This window comes from Neopelma chrysocephalum, unplaced genomic scaffold, assembly GCF_003984885.1.
Source record: "Neopelma chrysocephalum unplaced genomic scaffold, ASM398488v2 Primary Assembly neopelma1_59, whole genome shotgun sequence".
Lineage (NCBI taxonomy): Eukaryota > Metazoa > Chordata > Aves > Passeriformes > Pipridae > Neopelma > Neopelma chrysocephalum.
The window spans coordinates 6,339,190-6,357,165 of record NW_020897714.1 but is presented as its reverse complement, the minus strand read 5'-3'; the positions used below and the strand labels follow the sequence as shown (position 1 = coordinate 6,357,165).

At 36.5% G+C, this 17,976-nt stretch overlaps 1 protein-coding gene across 4 annotated transcripts in view; it reads left to right on the top strand.

Annotated features, from left to right (window-relative positions):
- The window catches only part of PPP1R12A (protein phosphatase 1 regulatory subunit 12A), a 115,067-nt gene that overhangs the window by 40,407 nt on the left and 56,684 nt on the right, over positions 1-17,976 (top strand). For all 4 annotated transcript variants that reach the window (XM_027679779.1, XM_027679778.1, XM_027679777.1 and 1 more), the window contains exon 3: positions 15,712-15,830. In XM_027679779.1, coding sequence (XP_027535580.1) covers positions 15,712-15,830 — 119 coding nt within the window. The remainder of the gene's footprint in view (positions 1-15,711; positions 15,831-17,976) is intronic.

The window sequence follows — 17,976 nt, the reverse complement described above, 5'->3', positions numbered from 1 at the left end:
TTCTCTTTCTAGCTTTCTTACATTGCATCTTAGGTAGATACAAACAGAAACAAAACATAAGACTGTTTGTGACTGTCAGATCATTTTTCTTAAATTATTTTCTTCCGTAGAAAGGTTTTTTGGGGGGGAGGCATATGGAGAAAGTTCAAATTTACATTTATTAGTAGTCTGAACCATTATCCCAGGATAAGTCTGTGTAGGAGATACATTTTTCAGTTGTATTTGCAGTCTTGAAACATTTGTTTTTCACCTGTGGTCTAGAACAGTGACTTTTGCTAGTTATTTTGGCTGTAGAGCAAAATCTTAGAGTTCAAGTTAGATGCCTGTTACGGTATTAGTTAAAGCTTACTCACTACTGAATTCCAGGAGTGGTTTTATTATTCTTGAAGTCTGTTCAAGGCCACTGAAGATATGCTAAAATCAGATTTTTCTAAAGGTTGTCTCTTTGAGCCTGAAATAATGATTGATTTGAGAAAATGTGTGGTGTATGTTGTTCGGGACACTGTTGCTGCAGCTAAGCAGGTAACGGTGTCTTTCTAAAGACACTTTGGGTAAACACAAACTTCATTAATTCTACTAAATTCACTGTGATGTCTGATCCAGTGCAAGATTTGTATAAAATATAAAGCAGTATTTTCTCATGTAATTATGTACTAATTACAGTGGCAAAGAATGGAAATGGTGAGTTTGTTCTGTGAGTTTGAGAGTTTTAATTGCCTCAGTCTAAAGGAAAATGAAAAATTTTGGGGACTTGTATACAATTTTCACTGGGAATTTTTTTTTTTGGATGTTCATATGGTGAAGTGCCTTGTATGTCCTTGGTATAACTGGGGCACTGTGTGATCACAGCATCTGTAATCTGCGTTTCTATGCTGTGCAGATGTTTGATGCTGTAATCCGCCTTGCGTGTGTATTGGAAGTGTTTACTTGATGACCATACTACGACAAGAATTTCCCTACAAACTGAGATAATAAAGCTTTTCTTCAGTTTAGTGGAGATAAAATACCTGCCTTTTTTCCACAATAAGAAAAAGTTGAATAAGTGTTCTTGATTTGGCATTGCAGCTTAATGTAGGCACGTGTTCAGGAAAGAGACAGCAATGTTCCATGTCCACAAGACAGTTTTTTCCTGTTGACTTGAGTATCTGAAATTTATCACCTTTTTTTTATCTTAGAGTGGAACAGAACCTGTGTGCGTATTTTCTATAGATAGCTTTTAGAGAAATGAGGTTATTGGGGTATAATCCTGTGGGATGTGGGACATCTAAGCTGTTGGAAGAGCAGTGCTTTTAAGGTGCATGGAGTTTTGAAGATAAGCTGTTGAAATGAATTTCCGTATACAGCTGAGAAGAGTAACTTGATGTGGATGTGGCAATACTTAGATCTGATGAGGCCCATGGAGTTTAGATTTTCTTGAAACTGCTTCTCCAAGAGCTCAGCTTCAAATAATGTACAAAACTTAATTCTACAAAGCATAATTTGCAGATGAAGCAAAATTGGGAGAAGGTGAAAGGAACTTTTAATTTGGGTAAATTATGGATCTCATGTACGTAGTTCTGAAAAGATGACAGCTAATAGCTTGTCATCTTTCAGTTCTTTATGATTTAGCATTTTTGTAAAGAACATCTTCTATTCTTTTCCTGTTTTCATGCAAGAGAGAAGAGAGTCAGGGAATGAGTTCTAGTGTTTCCTGACTTTGTTAATGTTCTTACAAGGGCATGTAGTGACAGGACAAGGGGGAATGGCTGAGTGAATTCATGGCATGGCCTCCACTTGTTGGGGTTTTATTTTGCTTTTGCTAACTGTGCTGTCTGGTCAGTGGGCTTGTCATTGCAGGTATATTCCCTGTCCCTATTATCCTCCATTGTGTTCACCACTCCTATGGCATCTTCTCCCAGCAGTATCTCCTGTCCCATTTGAGTTTTCTGCCCTTCAGAACAGCTGTCTTCTCTTGAGTATGCTTCCTGTCTCTTCTAAAAAAACGAATCTTGCAGTTTAAGAAATGTTAGTCTTATGGAAGGCCACTTCAAGTGAAATATACAGCAAGAGAACATAGTATAGTGTGAAATAAAGTGTCAGCTGGTTGCACATGGGGAGTTGTGCTGTAAAAGCAAAAATTCTGGTGTGGAGTGCAACTGCTCCTGTTCTTTCTGTAGTTTCTGCTATCTGTAAGTGCTAGGAGTGTTTCAGCTTACTGGAAATTCTTTGAGTACTTTTAATTTTAGAATTGCCTGCTTAAGTTAGTGTTCATCTAGTTTATGATTATGTGAATTACCTTACAAGTAATTGTAATATGAACATGTTTTCAATTATAATTCTTCAAAATTGCCAAAACAGGTGGATTTTGTGTAGCATGTTCTCTTTTTCTATTTGTCTCCATTTTTTTTTCATTACACAAAACTTTACACAAAGGAGCCTTTTTTTCTCTAATGTGCTAGTATGAACTAAAAAGTCAGCATCAAATGCTTTGTAAAATTTTAGTTATGTGGAAAGAAACTTTTATGCAGGAGGACTTGAACAGAAATTTTGTGTGCATTCTTTAAGATGGTATTTAATGGGTAGGACCCTTAAATTTACCTTTGTAAGACTCCTGTAAAACTATTTTTGTATATAATGAATTATTTTATTTGATAGATGTATTCTACAGTTTAAAAGCATGTATATTTTTTCAGTATCAAGGAATAGACAAATTCCATTTTAGAATGTAAAAAATGTAATGGAGGAGGGAAAAATAGTGGCATTTAGAAAACAATTCTAAAATGCTTCTTTTTGATTTTTCTCTGCTTTGTATTGCACCAGATTAATGTAAAATAAAACTGAAATTATAAAAATTTCTGGTCAAGAATTAAAGTTTGTGTTAAAAATTTATTCTCCTGTGGGTTTTGTAGGATGTCTAGTTGTGAGTGTCTAGTTGATGTATTTCGAACCTTGTTTGCAGCTGTACAGTTATACTACTTAAATATGAATGCTTTTTCATTTTACCCAGAATGAAAGAAGGTGCATCTTCCAGCAAGTGTAAGAAAAGTGTTTTTCAAAACCAACTTAGAAGTCAGTGACAGTTACACTTTTGTGCAAAAAAACCCCCACAAAACAAGAACTGAAGGGGGAGAGAGATGTCTACTGAGGGCAGAATACCTTCATGTAGTAGGTATTACAACAGTTTGCCCAGTGTTGCTGTAGATACTAAAATTCCTCATGGATTCACGGGTTGAGAAGTCCGTGGAGGGTGGATATATAAAAAAATACAAATGCAGAATACATACATACAAATGGGATCTGGTTCAGAAAGTTGATGAAAGTAGATGGAAACTGGAAAGGTATTACAGGAAAAATAGCATGTATTTGCTCCATTTTTATTCTCTGTGAAGATCTAATTTCTGGATATAGGCTAGTTGTTGAATGAATGCTTGGACTAAATCTGTGTGTTTGAGAGCCATGTTTGATACACAGTTACATAGACAGACCCTAAGACTTAGCACATTTTCAAAATACACCTTCATTATTTTAGAGGTTTTAAAGGGTGAAGCATGTGATTACAGTCAGAAAGAGAAAATCTTGTGAAGTTCAGAACCTTCTCACTCAGTTTATTTAGGAGGAGAATAGCAGCTTGACCAACTCTGCTGCTCTAAAACCCAGTTCACCCACTTTCCTTCCTGCCTGAAGTATACCTATGTTGTATCCTCTCCTTCCCCTAGTATTTAAAGCAGACTTTAAAAGGCTTGTGTGTAACCACCGGCTTGTTGCTGACGCCCAACTGTTCTTCCAGACTCCAGACACCTGAAAGTGAACCCAGACAAACTCGTTTGCTGAAGCCTCGGCAAACCATTGTCCCAGGATGTCCCTATTTTAGTAACAGGCCATTAAGACTAAATGAGTGATCATTGTCTAATATACAGAGGACTCAGAGACAGTCCTACAAACCTGTAGTTGGATACCTAGATGTTCAGTGATAGGGTGGTTTGCTTACAGCTCGAGTTGGCTTGTGGGGACTGCTGTGGGTGCTGGCTGGTAATGATTCCTGCTTGTGCTCTTCTGGCAACAGCTAGTAAAGAGAATCCACTGCAGTTTCACAATATGCTTAATGAGATCTAACTTGAGACTACTGCGGAAACGAGGAGATACTTTCTTCGGTTTTACTCCTTCCACAGGCTCTTGCCTCGTCTCTTGCATTATCTAATTATCACACAATGTGGGAATTATTAGCATAAGACTAACCTTCACGGAGTTTGGAGGTTTTATTCTCTTTTAGATCAGTGAGCTGACCTGCTTACCAGCAGCAGTTGGCATAGACACGCAGGTAAAAAAATTTCTGAGCTGCTTTTCAGACATACCTAGTACTTCTGATCAGAAGCACAGCTGTGTAGAGGTGCCTGTGCAGTGGTAGAGTCCTATGTTTCATCTCCCACTTCATGAACCTGAACCAGTTGGTACTGTTGAATGTTCTTTCACAATAAGTGAGAGTGTTGGTGTCAGAAAGTGTGTTTCAGAGCAGTTGTTTTTAATCCATTTCTCTCCAAGTTTTAATCACTTTATCACCTGAAGCTATTTCTTACTCACTGGGGGTTTTAATCTCAGCTCTTTTAATCTAAATCTTTAGGATTAAACATTTTAATCCTAAAGAGAAAAACATTATTTAGGCAGAGCAGGCCTATAAAAATGCTAGGGATGGCTTCTGTTCCTTCAGCTTTGTTCCCAGTTATGGTTGTAAATAACTGAAATGATATTATTAATGATACATTCAGAAATGGATCTTTGAAGGATAATCAGAAATTTGGATTTATGAATGACAAGGTGAAGTTCGTGGTCTGATATAAACCACATGGAAACTGATTATGCAAACTGGTATGGGGTTTGGTCTGATAGAGATGCTGCAAGGTGAATGAGTGGTTTTGTCAGGATTCAAGACGTTTCTTTAAATGACACTAGGAAATGTTAACTGGAGGAGTAGAATTAAAAGGAAAAAGAACCAAATATGAAACTTGATACAACCCATTCAGAAAATAAAGACTTCAGAAGGATGTGTTATAAGACAAGCCATGTGACAAAATAAAAGCAGGGAAAGAAGATTTATTCCCAACCAGAGGAAAAACAGCTCTTCTAGAAGAATGACGGACTCTTACAAGTTGATACTGGTAAAGACGCAGTGTTTGTTTTGAGAGCTGTGAAAAGGTCACTGCAGGCTTTGGAAGATTGTTTCAGGTAATTAATTTCCATCTGCTGCCTTCTTTCTGGAAGAATAGATTGGGAAAAAACATTAATGGGAGAGAAAATATGGCAGTATGGTAATCATCTGTGTAGTGTCCCCTCCCTGCCAGTCAAAAGTGTGATGCTCGTTCTTTATTGGCAACATAAAAGTTTCTCCTTCTCCAAGCTTGTATTGGATATCTGCAAGGATAAAGCTAAATTCTGTTAGATAAAATAATGGGGAAACTCAGAGAAGATCAGTGAGCTAATATCGGTTGGCATTTTTTTTTCTGGGGATGTACTGGGCTGTGTACTGTTACCAGCATGTTTTTGCCACATATATGTACGTCCTGTGAATAATGAAATACTAATGAAGTTGTTATGGTTGATGGTGAGATTCCCTTTTTAAAATCATGTCACTATGTGGTAGAATGTACTCTTTCCTACTGTGTTGCTGTGATCTGATGTGTTGATAAAACCCACTTGACAGAAATACACAGTAAGATATAGTTGATGGGTTAGAGGAAACTATAGGACCCAACAAATTTGTTACCTGTTTGTTCAACTGAGTGTAGGAGACCTGGTCACTCTAGAATGCACAAAGGCAGTGTGTGCTCTCTAGCTGCTTTCTATCAGATTGGATTACTGTGTGCATCTCTACTTGTGACCGTAAATATTTTTTGGTAAGTATATTGTGTTTCTGTTTTTCTAAGGCTAAATGTACTAGAGTTTAAGTTCAGAGATATGTTCCTCAGGGACATATGACTTAACGGAAAGTATCTTTTTTCTCTTAATATGATTTAGCAGTTCACTGGATCTATGGAAAAGTCAAGGGACTGATGTCCAGTGTAAAGCTCAGAGCACTGAAAAAGAATTTGAAAGTGCAGCTCATGTCTCAAAAAACCATCCTGCTTTGAGAAGTCATGTACATAGGAAAGATCTTACTTATCACAAAACATTGGTTTTATTGGTATTCTGAGAACAATTTAGAGTAAATACCTTACCTCTGAATTCTGAAGTAGTATGTGATACATATGGAAGAGAAGACATACAGAAGAGTGATAGATATGGAAATCTGGGAGCTTGGATAGTCTCCCAAGAAACGTAACACTCAATTCCTTCCTGGCTGGTGGCTTGTGGCCCATTGCCACAGATAAACTCCTATTTTCTAGGTATGACTGGAACATGAGAGAACAGCTCTAGATACATGAGCAACCAAGTTTTGAATTGCACAAATGCTTGGTGAGTATGGCATACTGTCACATGTGAGTGCCTCATCAACTAATTCAAAATTGCTGTTTGAGAGAGAGGTGAATCTATGGAATTGTTAGTGCCATTGACTGTTGAATATAGTATTTATTCAGTTATCTGATATAAAAATAAGTTAATTCGCAGTAAAGTTGGTTTTGAATATTGTTTTTTAGGAGAAAACAAGGATATGGTATAGATTGTCACTCCTATGCATCTCAGTTTTTACTTTCTTTCAGCTTTTACTGGAGTGGTTTTCTTTGTTGTGAGTTTGACCCTATTCAGGCACATAGAGTAGACTTTCTAATGACGCTAAAGCAATTTATGACCTATTTGTCCTTTCTTAAAGCCATGTCTTTTGTTGGCTATCCTAAACTGTGTCATTTCATTGCAAATGATCCTAATCTGTGTGTGTTTTTCTAGCATTATCCCTGACTGAAGCAGCATAAAAGCTGTTTGAATTCTTCTGAAATGCATGTAAATAAATGTGGTATCTCTAAACATATAGTACTGCTGTGCATTGATGAGAGTGAGTTATTTGGATACAATTCGGATACTAAGACAGAATTGGGGGGGTTTTCGATAAACAGCAGATATGACAGAAAAAAAGTATAAAAAAGGAATTATTTGAAACCTCTTTATTACAGATGAGGTACTGCTTATCAAATTTGAATAAAGAGTAGGAATTTCTTTTGGAAGAAATGTGATTTCAAGGAAAATTAAAGTGGACTGGACATGTAACAACTGCTATTAAGTGCAGATTGTTGATATCTAACTAGTGGTCGTACGAAGTTCAATACTACTGAGTGATGCTAAAAGCTTCACCGTAGTAGTAATGTTGCCTTGTAGAGAGATATGCTCACTATATTATTACATAATATAATTACAAAGAAGGTAAGTTCTGTGATGTAGTAGTTATGTATACACTAATACCTGTTTAGCACAATAAAAGAATTGATCTTGGTTTAAATTTTTCTAATATAAATGCAACAAGTGGCTGTAAGCTTGTTGAGTCCATACTCATAACTTCCACAGAAATAGGAATCAACAGTTACAAATCGTTATTTGTCATGCTAATATACCCAAATTTAGCAATGCTGCTTTTGGCACAAGGCAGGAGGGATGGTGAGCTACTGGTGTGATCACCTCTTGTTAGTGGAGAATTAGCTGAGGAAGGTGGGCAGCAGCATAGTTTTCCCTCTTTCTCCTCATTTTCTGTCTCCATGCTGCTGTTACCTCTTCTTTTCAATCAGCGTAATTCAAAACCAAGTGTTCCAAGCACAGAGAGTGATGTGAGCTGGAGTTACTGTATGCACTCTGTAGCTGCAATGAGATATTTTTCAAACTCAACCTTCATTTTTGCACAATAGGGTGCAAACATTAAAGGAGAGAACACATGTTCACAAAGTGACATTAACATCTGATATGCACTTTAAAAACACTTTTTGTTTTGCTTTATATCATTCCTGCAGAAGTTTTTTCCTGGTATTCATCCTGGCATTGCCAGGCTCAAGTTCTATCATTTTTTTTTCTTTTCTTTTTTTTGTACACAGGTTTACACCGTATGTTTCCCTATATGGCTTTCTTCACGTTTTCTACTTTTGCTTTCCTCACTCACTGTTTATTTTCACTTACACATTGCTCTGCCACCTTTCATATGTCTTTCCTCTGTATGGATATGGCAAAATATGAAGGCTTAGTTGCTTTCAAATGCTGCAGGTAGGAATTTTTCCTGTTCCATCTTTACACCATTAATGTTTAGGTGGCCACCTATGTACAAATATTTCTAGAGCTTATTGCTGTTTTTTTTCAGGGGCACAAGAGGACTAAGACTAACCAGATAGTGTTATCTACACTGTTTCTTTTATGCACCTGCATACCAAGAAGGAAGCCAGATCTCATTCTAGTTACTGTGCTTCCTTGGGCATAGAAGTTGAAGTGGAGGCTAGGTACAACCCCCTGTGTGCAGACCTCAGTGATGTGTTGGTATGCTATGAAATGTTGGCTTCATAATCATAAATAAGTTTTTCATACAGGTACAGTATTTAGAATTGACAGTGCTGTTTACATAGAAAGATATTTTTTGGTTTTTTACTACTTTGATAGCTTTGGGAATAGTTGACGATTTTGAAGCAAAGATGTGTTTCTGTCCAGGATGCCTTTCATAACAGCTTCACGAGGGAAGATCAGAAGCTGGACTCAATGCTATCTGAAAGAAATACTGCATATGGAAGGACATAAAAAGAGTCTTTGCAAACTGGTTAATTATTTAGAAAAAAGGCACAGAGTGAAATTTGGATTATACTGGTGAAAATAGAAAATGTCCCTTTGCATTTGCTCAAAATCATTTGGCCATTTGTTTCTCAACTATTCTTTGTTATTCTTTTTTAAACATCTCTAGCTATCTGAAATTATCAGGTTTTGTGTTCTGCAAGACAAAATCATAAATTTACCTCAGGTCTCTTGCTGATATCAACAGCCCTGTATTTCAGGATAAATAATTATCTAGTTATGCCAAATAACCCTAATTAGTCTTATTTAATTTAGTGGTTTGCATACTTGCTGGGTTGATACTGCTCATGGTGGGAGCATTCCTATTTAGAAAGTGCTGCAGCATTTTTTTTTCAAGAGAGAAGGTTATGAGTGAAAATCTTCTGGATTTTGTGAAGCATCATAACCTTAAAAGTGCCTGAGTTTTCTCATTATTTGATTTTAATTTAAATGCCATTGCAGAAGCCCATCTTCCTGTGTCAGTCTCTATTCAGTTGTAAATGTTCAGAGGCGGAAGGTTGAGGCACAGCAGCAACTGACAGCGTGGGATGGCATTTTGCAGAGTGCCTGAATAAGGCACCCCTATGAGTTTGACTTAATTGTTTTTCACGTCATTTAATTTGTTCTACTTCGGTCATAAAATCATGCAGGAGAAAGGATTCTTGGCCCAACTGAATTTCTACAGTTTTGATTCTGATACTGAATGTGGAACCTTCATTTCCTTCTGTAAATCATGAATTCAGGAAAAAAGACAACTGCAGGAATATTTCAGCTGTGGAGAAAGGAGGTCGAGGGAAATGATCTGTCAGTTTTCTCAAAAGGGGGTGAGGAGATTCCCTGTCGTGCAGAGCGAGGGTGCTGTGTGAGGTGCCCCTGCCCAGGCAAGCAGGACTCCTCCACACCTTGCAAGACCTGCCAGCTGCCTGCCCCGTGTAGCACACATTTTAACACTCTCCACCAAGTGATTACAGGGGTTACAACATACATGGCCAAAACAGTGAAGCTGTGATTTCTTTATCATTACGTTTATATGGGCTTTGAATTATGTGTTTAAAAGCGATTGTAACAGTGTGAGAGTGAATGAGAGAGTGTTTGAGGGGTGGCTGGATACTGGCTGTTCACTCCTATTCAACCAACTGAACATTTTCCTTGAAACTTGCCTGCTGATGCAGGGCATATGTGTACTGTGTACCACAGCAGAATTTAGCATAATGTTATGCTAATGCTACTGGATTTGCTTCAGGTTTATATTATTCAAGGAGACCCCTGGTGGCCTAGTGGTTAGCGTGCAGGACTTTCACTGCTGCGACCACGGGTTCGAGTCCCCGGTCTCCTGGCCTGATGGAGGTCGTTAGCCCTGTGTGGCCATCCATCTATGAGAAGGACACTCTAAACAAACCTACGTCCTGAGGACCTCACTGCCATTGTCCAAGCTTGCTTGGCCCCGGCAGATGAACCTTAGGATTAAAGGGTGGGCTCAGTTCAGCGCAGGCTGTGTCTCACCTAAAAAATCCATTGCGCAGGCCGGAAAGGTAAAAGACCTTTCCCCAAATCTTCGTTCACGAAGATGGGCCATTATATTATTCAAGACATTCAAGAAAAATAAAAAGACTAGGCCTTTCTTCAGTATCTTATTTTGAGAAGAACATCTTATTAATGCAAAAATCACATAGAAACTATAATTCTATCTCTCAATATTTTGTATATGCAGGTAGGTATACCTTTGCTTGCCTGGCCTTTAAATGTTATTTTTGCTGCAGGTTAAAAAACAAAAAAACCCAAACCAACAAACCCAAACCCAAAACAAAACCACATTTGAGAAGGACAAAGTAGCATGAGCTTGAGGTAGCATTTCTGCTTCTGTCTGACTTAATAACAACATTGTTAGGAATTCAGATTGAAAGTGAAACTCTTCTACAGTTAGAAAATATTTAAAGAATCATTTACAGACACTTAAACCAATAGGAGGTCTGAAAAGGGTCAGGTTTTACAGTTTTAGTGTATCTTTGACTTTAAAAAAAATTGGAAATAGCAGTATGAAAATTTTATAGTTTTTATTTGATAAATATCTCCTGAAGTTTGATTGTTTGGCCAGATATATTAGATATATTTTTATAAGTTATTTGAGTGATTTACAAAGGTGTACTTTTAAAAGTCTATTGATACTTTATATTTAAAAAAATAAAGAGTGAAACAATTCTGAAAGGCATTTTAAAAGAAGGCAATTTAAATTCATATTCCAAAGATGTTAGAGTTTTTAATTTGTTTTACATCCTGTGGACTGTGTGCCGAATTTTTTTCATTGTTTGTTTCTTCAAATGGGGGCTTACACAGCTGCATGAACACAGTGACACTTTTTGTCTCTGGCACCCTATTATTATTCAATAAAGAGACTCTTGGAATTAATTTCAACTCCACCATCTATGGATTTTTTTTAAAACCAGCTGGGTTTAGCTGAAATAGCTAATTAGTTGGGAGTTCTTGGCAGATCAGTTGTGCTCGTAGTTGGTGCCCCCACTTGCAATTAGGCCATGTTTACTGGGAAGGCCACACTGGACATGCTTATTTCGGTATTTTTTAGGAGGGTCCTTATCATCAGATTTTAGCAGTCAGGGACTGCTCTCCGGTCTTCTGACCAGTCTGAAGGGGCCACTTGTTTGCCCAATGAGATCAGTAGGCATTTTGTAATGAACTGAATCAACTCAGCAAATACTTCTCTCCCTTCCCTGGGCTTACCACCCTTCTGGTGACCTTCAGGTTCAGCGAGTACTTAAAGTTAATTATGTCCCTAATGACTTTGCAAACTTGTTTCCAGATGTTGTGAAATGAGCCAAGGTTCGACTGTAAACATATGTCCCTCTTTCTGGTGCTGTGATAAATAATATGAAAATGTTATCTGCAGTGTATCTTATCTGCAGCTGACAATTTTTAGTAAATCCAAGTTTTAGCATCTCCCAGATTTTTAAATTCTAAATTCATAGGTAAGACTCAACTTCATATATAAAGTGTTTTCAGAGAGAGGTGTTTTCCTCTGTTTACTTTGTGTCTATATATGCTTTTTGTTGGTATACACACAGAAATCAGCTGTAAGGAGTTTGGTTTTTTTTTAATTCAGAATGCAGGCCACGTCGCTAGTTAAAAGTTTTAACTTCTGGTTCCTGAGTTTGGTTTTCGTGTGGAATATTTGAATTTTTACAGTAATCTCAGAGGTTTATTATTGATTGTCTCAGATATACTGAGATTCCAACCCTCTATGGATGGTATTGAAATGTATTTGTCGTAAAAGGATGGGAGAGAATCTTGGTTTCATAGTAATTCCAGAAAATAAATGTTTCTTTTTTCCCCTAGGTTGTTAGTTTCAGTCCTCAGTAGCTATTGAGGAATATACAGCAGTGATTCCTAAAACAAAAATTTCAACTAGAAATATTTTTACCTTCATAAAAAAATGATATTGCAAAGCAAACTTGTTCTTCCAGTCTTACTGAGACTGCATAGTGCTTGTCATGGAAATATCAGGGCTTAAGTATCAGGAATGATTTTATTTTCTTTTCCTGCTTTTGTCTTTCCTACAATTCCTGGGATACTTGCAGTTCTCTATACTTAGACCGCAAGAGCATCTAAAAGTGGTACCTTTAGCTTCCGTGTTAACACTTTAAAATTTTAGCTCCAAAAAAAAGCATGGCATGAATCAAGTTACTGTTTCCTTCTTATCTGTTTAGATTTAGAATGAGCACCTACCAGTGTATTATATAGATTGCCACTGGATTTTCTGAGTTATTCTTGTGTAACTGTCTGTTGAACGTGACCATTTTTCAACAAGTGAATTTCAGAAGATACAAATTTAAGTGCTACACCAAAAGTATTAGTAGGTGATGGTGGAAATCTTATTTGTTTTTAGTTTTTCACTGCGTCCATGTTTGCGAAAAACACCTTTTTCTAGATGTGGTATCAAAAGACATGGTTCTGAACTTTCTGTTACACAGCTTCAGTTTCCTTTTCATTGCATACATGTAGCTTTATCAATTAAGTATCAGCTGAGGAAATGAAGTTATTTTTACATACTTTAGAAAGATGGAATTTCAAGATGAAGGTAACATCTACTTAAAAAAGGTAAAATAGAAGCAATTGTTTCTGTACATTGTTTGGGTTTTTTTCCCAAAACATGGAAGACTTTTAAAATATGCATACATACCTACACACAGTAATACACTGTTGCATTTGAAGATTTTGGTGTATGGTACCACAATAACTGAAATGTCAAATACACCCATAAGTTACACTATAAGTTTTAATTAACATTTAGATTGAAATACAATTCATTCAAAAACTAATTTATTTACATAAACCCCAAAATCTTCTGATTTTTAAGATTATTCTGGTACTAACTTCTGCTCAGTTATGCCTTGCAAACTCAGGACGTCATTCACTTGGTCATGTTACCAAGTCCGTTTCCTTTCTGTATGTGATGCAGAACTAGGTTATCTGCACACCTGCAGTGATTGCTCTCCTTTCCATTGGTAGTGCTAGGTTTCCTAATAAAACCCTCTATGCTGTAGGTACCAGGTTGACTTTATGCATTGTCTGAACCCTGTCATTGCTTTGCTGAAACTACTTCTACTGTAAATAAAGATAAACAAATGCATATGAGGTAATCTGGATGATGTCGGAAACAGAAAAAATGTAGGTTTCATTACCTGGCTTAACAGATGTCTTTAAAATCATTGGATTTTGAATAGTTTGATTTATCATGAGCAATGCTCTTTCACTTAATTTGGTTGAGGAGGGGGGTCACTCTTAAGTTTTTGAGAGGGATAGCAGAGGAGAGGCCTAGTTGGAATGGCTGAAGGAACATTTGTAAACGACAGTTGTCACTTCTTCAGCGAGTAGTGTGCTGCCTTTCATCTTTGTTCTGTTTCTTCCATCCTTTTAAATCCTGTGGACTCTGGGCATTTTCACTCATCCTTATTTTGCTGACCCAGGAAAATCAAAGCCCTGTAAGCACCTGCAAAAGGAAAATCAGATAACTCTACTTCTCTAACCTTACTAATCTCCCTAGCTCTGCTGATCTGATGTTGATCTGTAAGCAGCTTCATTTTTGGAGTCTACTTTAAAGGAGCAATTGATCATGAAGTTGTCCATGTATAGAAATAATTACTTTCTGAAATGCTATGCTAGCTTTTTACTAATTCCCTACATTTTCTTATGCATTCTTTCTTTTATCATGTGTATAAGTTGTTGACTCAGTTAACCAAATACAACTGCTTCAATGAGGTATGTATTTCCTTACAGAAATACTTTTCTGCTAGAAGTATTATGTAGAAACAGGTAAAAATCAGTTTTTTTAAACATCACTTTTTCCCTGTCTATATTAGAACATACACGTTGAAAGAACATGAATATTCACTTGGATTTGTTTAAAAAAGATATTTTTGTCAGTGGTTGGCTTTGTTTTGACCTCGTAAGAAAGTGTGTTTCCCCACTGCTGTTTCTGCCTGTTTAGCAGACACCTGCATAGCAATTACCTGATCTGTGACCGGGAGGGTATTTCACTTTTGAAACAACACAACTGGTATTGTTGAGAAATGTTGTTACACTATATTAATTTTTCATTCCCGCAGAAGTTAAATTTTGTAACTGGAGAGAGGTAAGAGTTACAGCACTGCACTCTTTAAAGAGGAATAGTATAAAACTGGCACCACATACCAGCATCAAAGTTGTTGGTGGCAACTGATGATGCATATCTCAGGAGATATGGTTACATTTCTGGGAATTAATTTTCATTTTGTAATCTGTTCATTCTTACCTCTGCTTAAAGTAATTACAGAGGTTTACTGACATGTACTATTTAAGTCATACAGTAAAAAATAGAAATATATGAAAGTACTTGATTCTGAGTTATTGAATAAAGATAAGGAAAATATAACTGATTCCGGATCTAGGATCATCATTAATTGGGAAAAGTTAAGCATCAATTAAGTACTTCAAGTAATTTGTATTAGTGTTGAATAAATTCTGTGATTGTCTCTTGCATAATTTGGCATTCTGTAATAGTGAAGGTAAAAAAGCCCTCTTCATTTCATCCACAAATGGATGAGTAATTCTTCAGTATTTCCTGATTTTTTTTTTTCCTCAAATATATGGAAAATATAAATTAAGCTCTGCAAGCAGGAAGTATGTTTGCATATGGAGGAGGTATGTTTTTTGCTTATGTTGACTCCTGTCATAGCTTAAAGTATTGAATTTGTTAGGGAAGTGGAAATATTAAGTTGCAAGACTGATCTGTATTGATGTTTTAATTGTGTATTAAACTTTACGTTCTCAATAACTTCAATAGGCCAATGGTTTAATACAATTAAGTAATATAATTCTTGTGTGAATTATTGTTGGAATTGATCCATTTGACTTCATTGGAAATTTGGAATTTTGGATTGTTGACTTCTGAGGCAGCAGCACATTAAATAAGAAAACATAGAGAGGTTGGAATGTGTAAAGTACTGCTTTCTTTCTCCCCCTTGCCTCCTTCCCCACCAAAAGCTGACCTTACAAATACTTGGGAGAAGAGGTGGTTCTGTTTTTATTAATTTCATGAAGGTGCCTAAGAAATCATTCTGATAAAGTATAGAAACTTCGTGCCACTGAATTTGTGAGCTCTAGGATAAGTGACTAAATAAGAGGAGGTCATGGGAATTGGTGGTTCCACCCCTGTTTACCTTGTGTTCACTTTTGTTTGTAATCCAGCCATTTTCTTATTTCAGTTCTTCCAACTATGTATTAAACATGTCAGGAGACAAACTGAAGGCCAGAGGGCTATTTGTATTAATGGTTATTATCTTGAAAAGACATACAGGTATTCAGGGGTTGCAGACAGTCACGAGGGTTTTTACTTACACCTAATATAATTGTTTCTGTTAATTGTGTATGTGCATATGATATGCTAGTGGCTGCTAATTTTTTTTGCATCAGCTTTGCTATGTTATTTACAGGTTTTATTTCTTTGTCTATTTGCAGGTATTTAATTAGTCAAGGAGCACATGTAGGAGCTGTAAATAGTGAAGGAGACACTCCATTAGATATTGCTGAAGAAGAGGCAATGGAGGAGCTGCTTCAGAATGAAGTAAATAGACAAGGTAATTTTGAAAATGGAAGGATGGTTGTGTTTACTGGACACTAAATATATTTTTGAAAACTTAAGCTAAATTGGGACTTATAAAGTCAGTTTATTTTCTGAAGAGAATTGTCAATACAGTGTGTAGTGTTTAACTGTCTTTAAGTGTTTTTGCTCAGCCCAGTCTCTTGTGAAGAAAGAGGTCAGAAGTATTGAACCCAGGTGGTCAGTGGATTCCTGTATTCACTTAACTCAGCCAGAATGTAGGTGTCGTTCAGATACTATGGATGGTATTCAGTGCATTTGGGATATGGACTTCTATATCCCAGCTTCAGACTAGGTCTAAAGAGATTCCTGCCTTGGAGAAAAGAGAAATAGGCAGGCAGTTTTAGGATGAGGTCCTAATGCACTCCGAAGGTAACGAAGGTAACTGTTTCAGTTGACTACAAGAAAGCCTAGAACAACTAAAACAAGAATAAACAACTATCCCGTATCCCATAAATTAATCTTTGTGTCTAGTTCTGACCTTTTTGATGCCTTTCTACAGCGACAAATATCTAAAACTACTCCTTGGGATAAGGAGTCTTAGATTGCAATTGCCTTAGACCTGAGAACCTGTCATGAGCTTTTAAGTTCCTCCTGGGGGTTTTTTGTGTACTCTTCTGAAAACAGTATACAGGTGAGCATTCATATAAAACTTAAAGGAGAGATATCAAGTTTTGACATTATTGTTTAATAACATATACCCTAAATTTATGCACCTTGCTCCTAGAAAATGGCTAGTACTGGCAGTAGTGTCTTGACAAGAGAAATTAGCCTTTGAAAAAGCATACTGATTTATTTTTCCCTGCTTTTTCCCCCTCTCCTTACACTGCTGTATTCCATATTCCAATCCTCAAATGGGTTTTTCAGTGAAAGGTGTTTGAAAGTTTCTGGGTTTTCTGCTTCACAGAGAAAAGAATATTCAGTTGTTGTTGACTGACCGTCTTGAGTCTGATAGAATTGTGCTGCTATCCCAGAACTTTGAGTACAAGAACTAGGGTGCTGTGGTCTGAGTTACATATTGAAGGAAGATGACATTCAGAGTGAAGATGGAGCCTTTGAAGGGGGTGTGTTAGGGGGCTGCATCTCCATAACTTCTAAACCCCTGCCTGCCTCTTAAAAGGCTTCTTCCTGCTTGAAGATGGTTCTTCTTTTATAGTGTTGAGTTTCCGTGTCTTAAGACAGATTTACATAATTTAACAGTAAACTAGTAATTGCTTTAGGCTTTGCCCTGATTTAATTTGTATGCTTAAACCCATTTAATGCCCAAAGCAAATGGTAAAAAGAAACTGGAAGACATGATATGTGAAATAAGAGATACCTACTGACACAGAAGTAGACAGTAGATTTGCAAAGGCTTTGATTCAATTAATTGGTAGTGTTAACAGAAATTTGATTAGCAGTTTTATAGTTAACACACAAAGAACATCAGATTAGATAGTTGCAAGTATTTTTTTTGTCTGTATTATCATTTCTTTGTTTTAATTACTTGTTCTCTTTTCTAACAGTACTGTCAATCTTTGCTCGACAGTTGTTTCTGGAATGTGCCTCAGACTAGATTCTTATGGGTTGTTTTTTAAATGTTTGACTTCACTGATGTGCAATACTAATTGACTGCAATAGCTGATTGTAAAATTGAATTATTTGGGGAACCAACTTTTCCAAAATCTCTTTTATGTTTTGTTGCTTTTTTAAAAAGAAATTATTTGTTATATTGGATTTTATATACATTTTTACAATGCATATATTCAGCATTACACAGTCTTTTGCAAGTTTATTTAAATTATTTTGAACATCCCAATTGTAATGTTAACATTTGCAACCTAAACTAAATGCCACAAATCACTGAAAATTTCAGTGAGGTTTACGTATTTCATAGTTAAACGTACTATAAACTGTCTACTGTACTGTCTTTAAAAATCTGAAAAGAAGGTACATGTTCCCACACTGTAGCTATTCGCTTCTAAAGTAATAATTTAGGTTGGTTTAAAATACTAAATTTCACTTGCTATGGAAAACCTATTTTCCGAGCATTCCTCTGACATTTTTGTCAGTTGTTTTGCTTGCCCTGAAAGAACTAAGGGCTTTTACCTGCAGAGGTGAAATCAGAGGAAATATTTCATGAT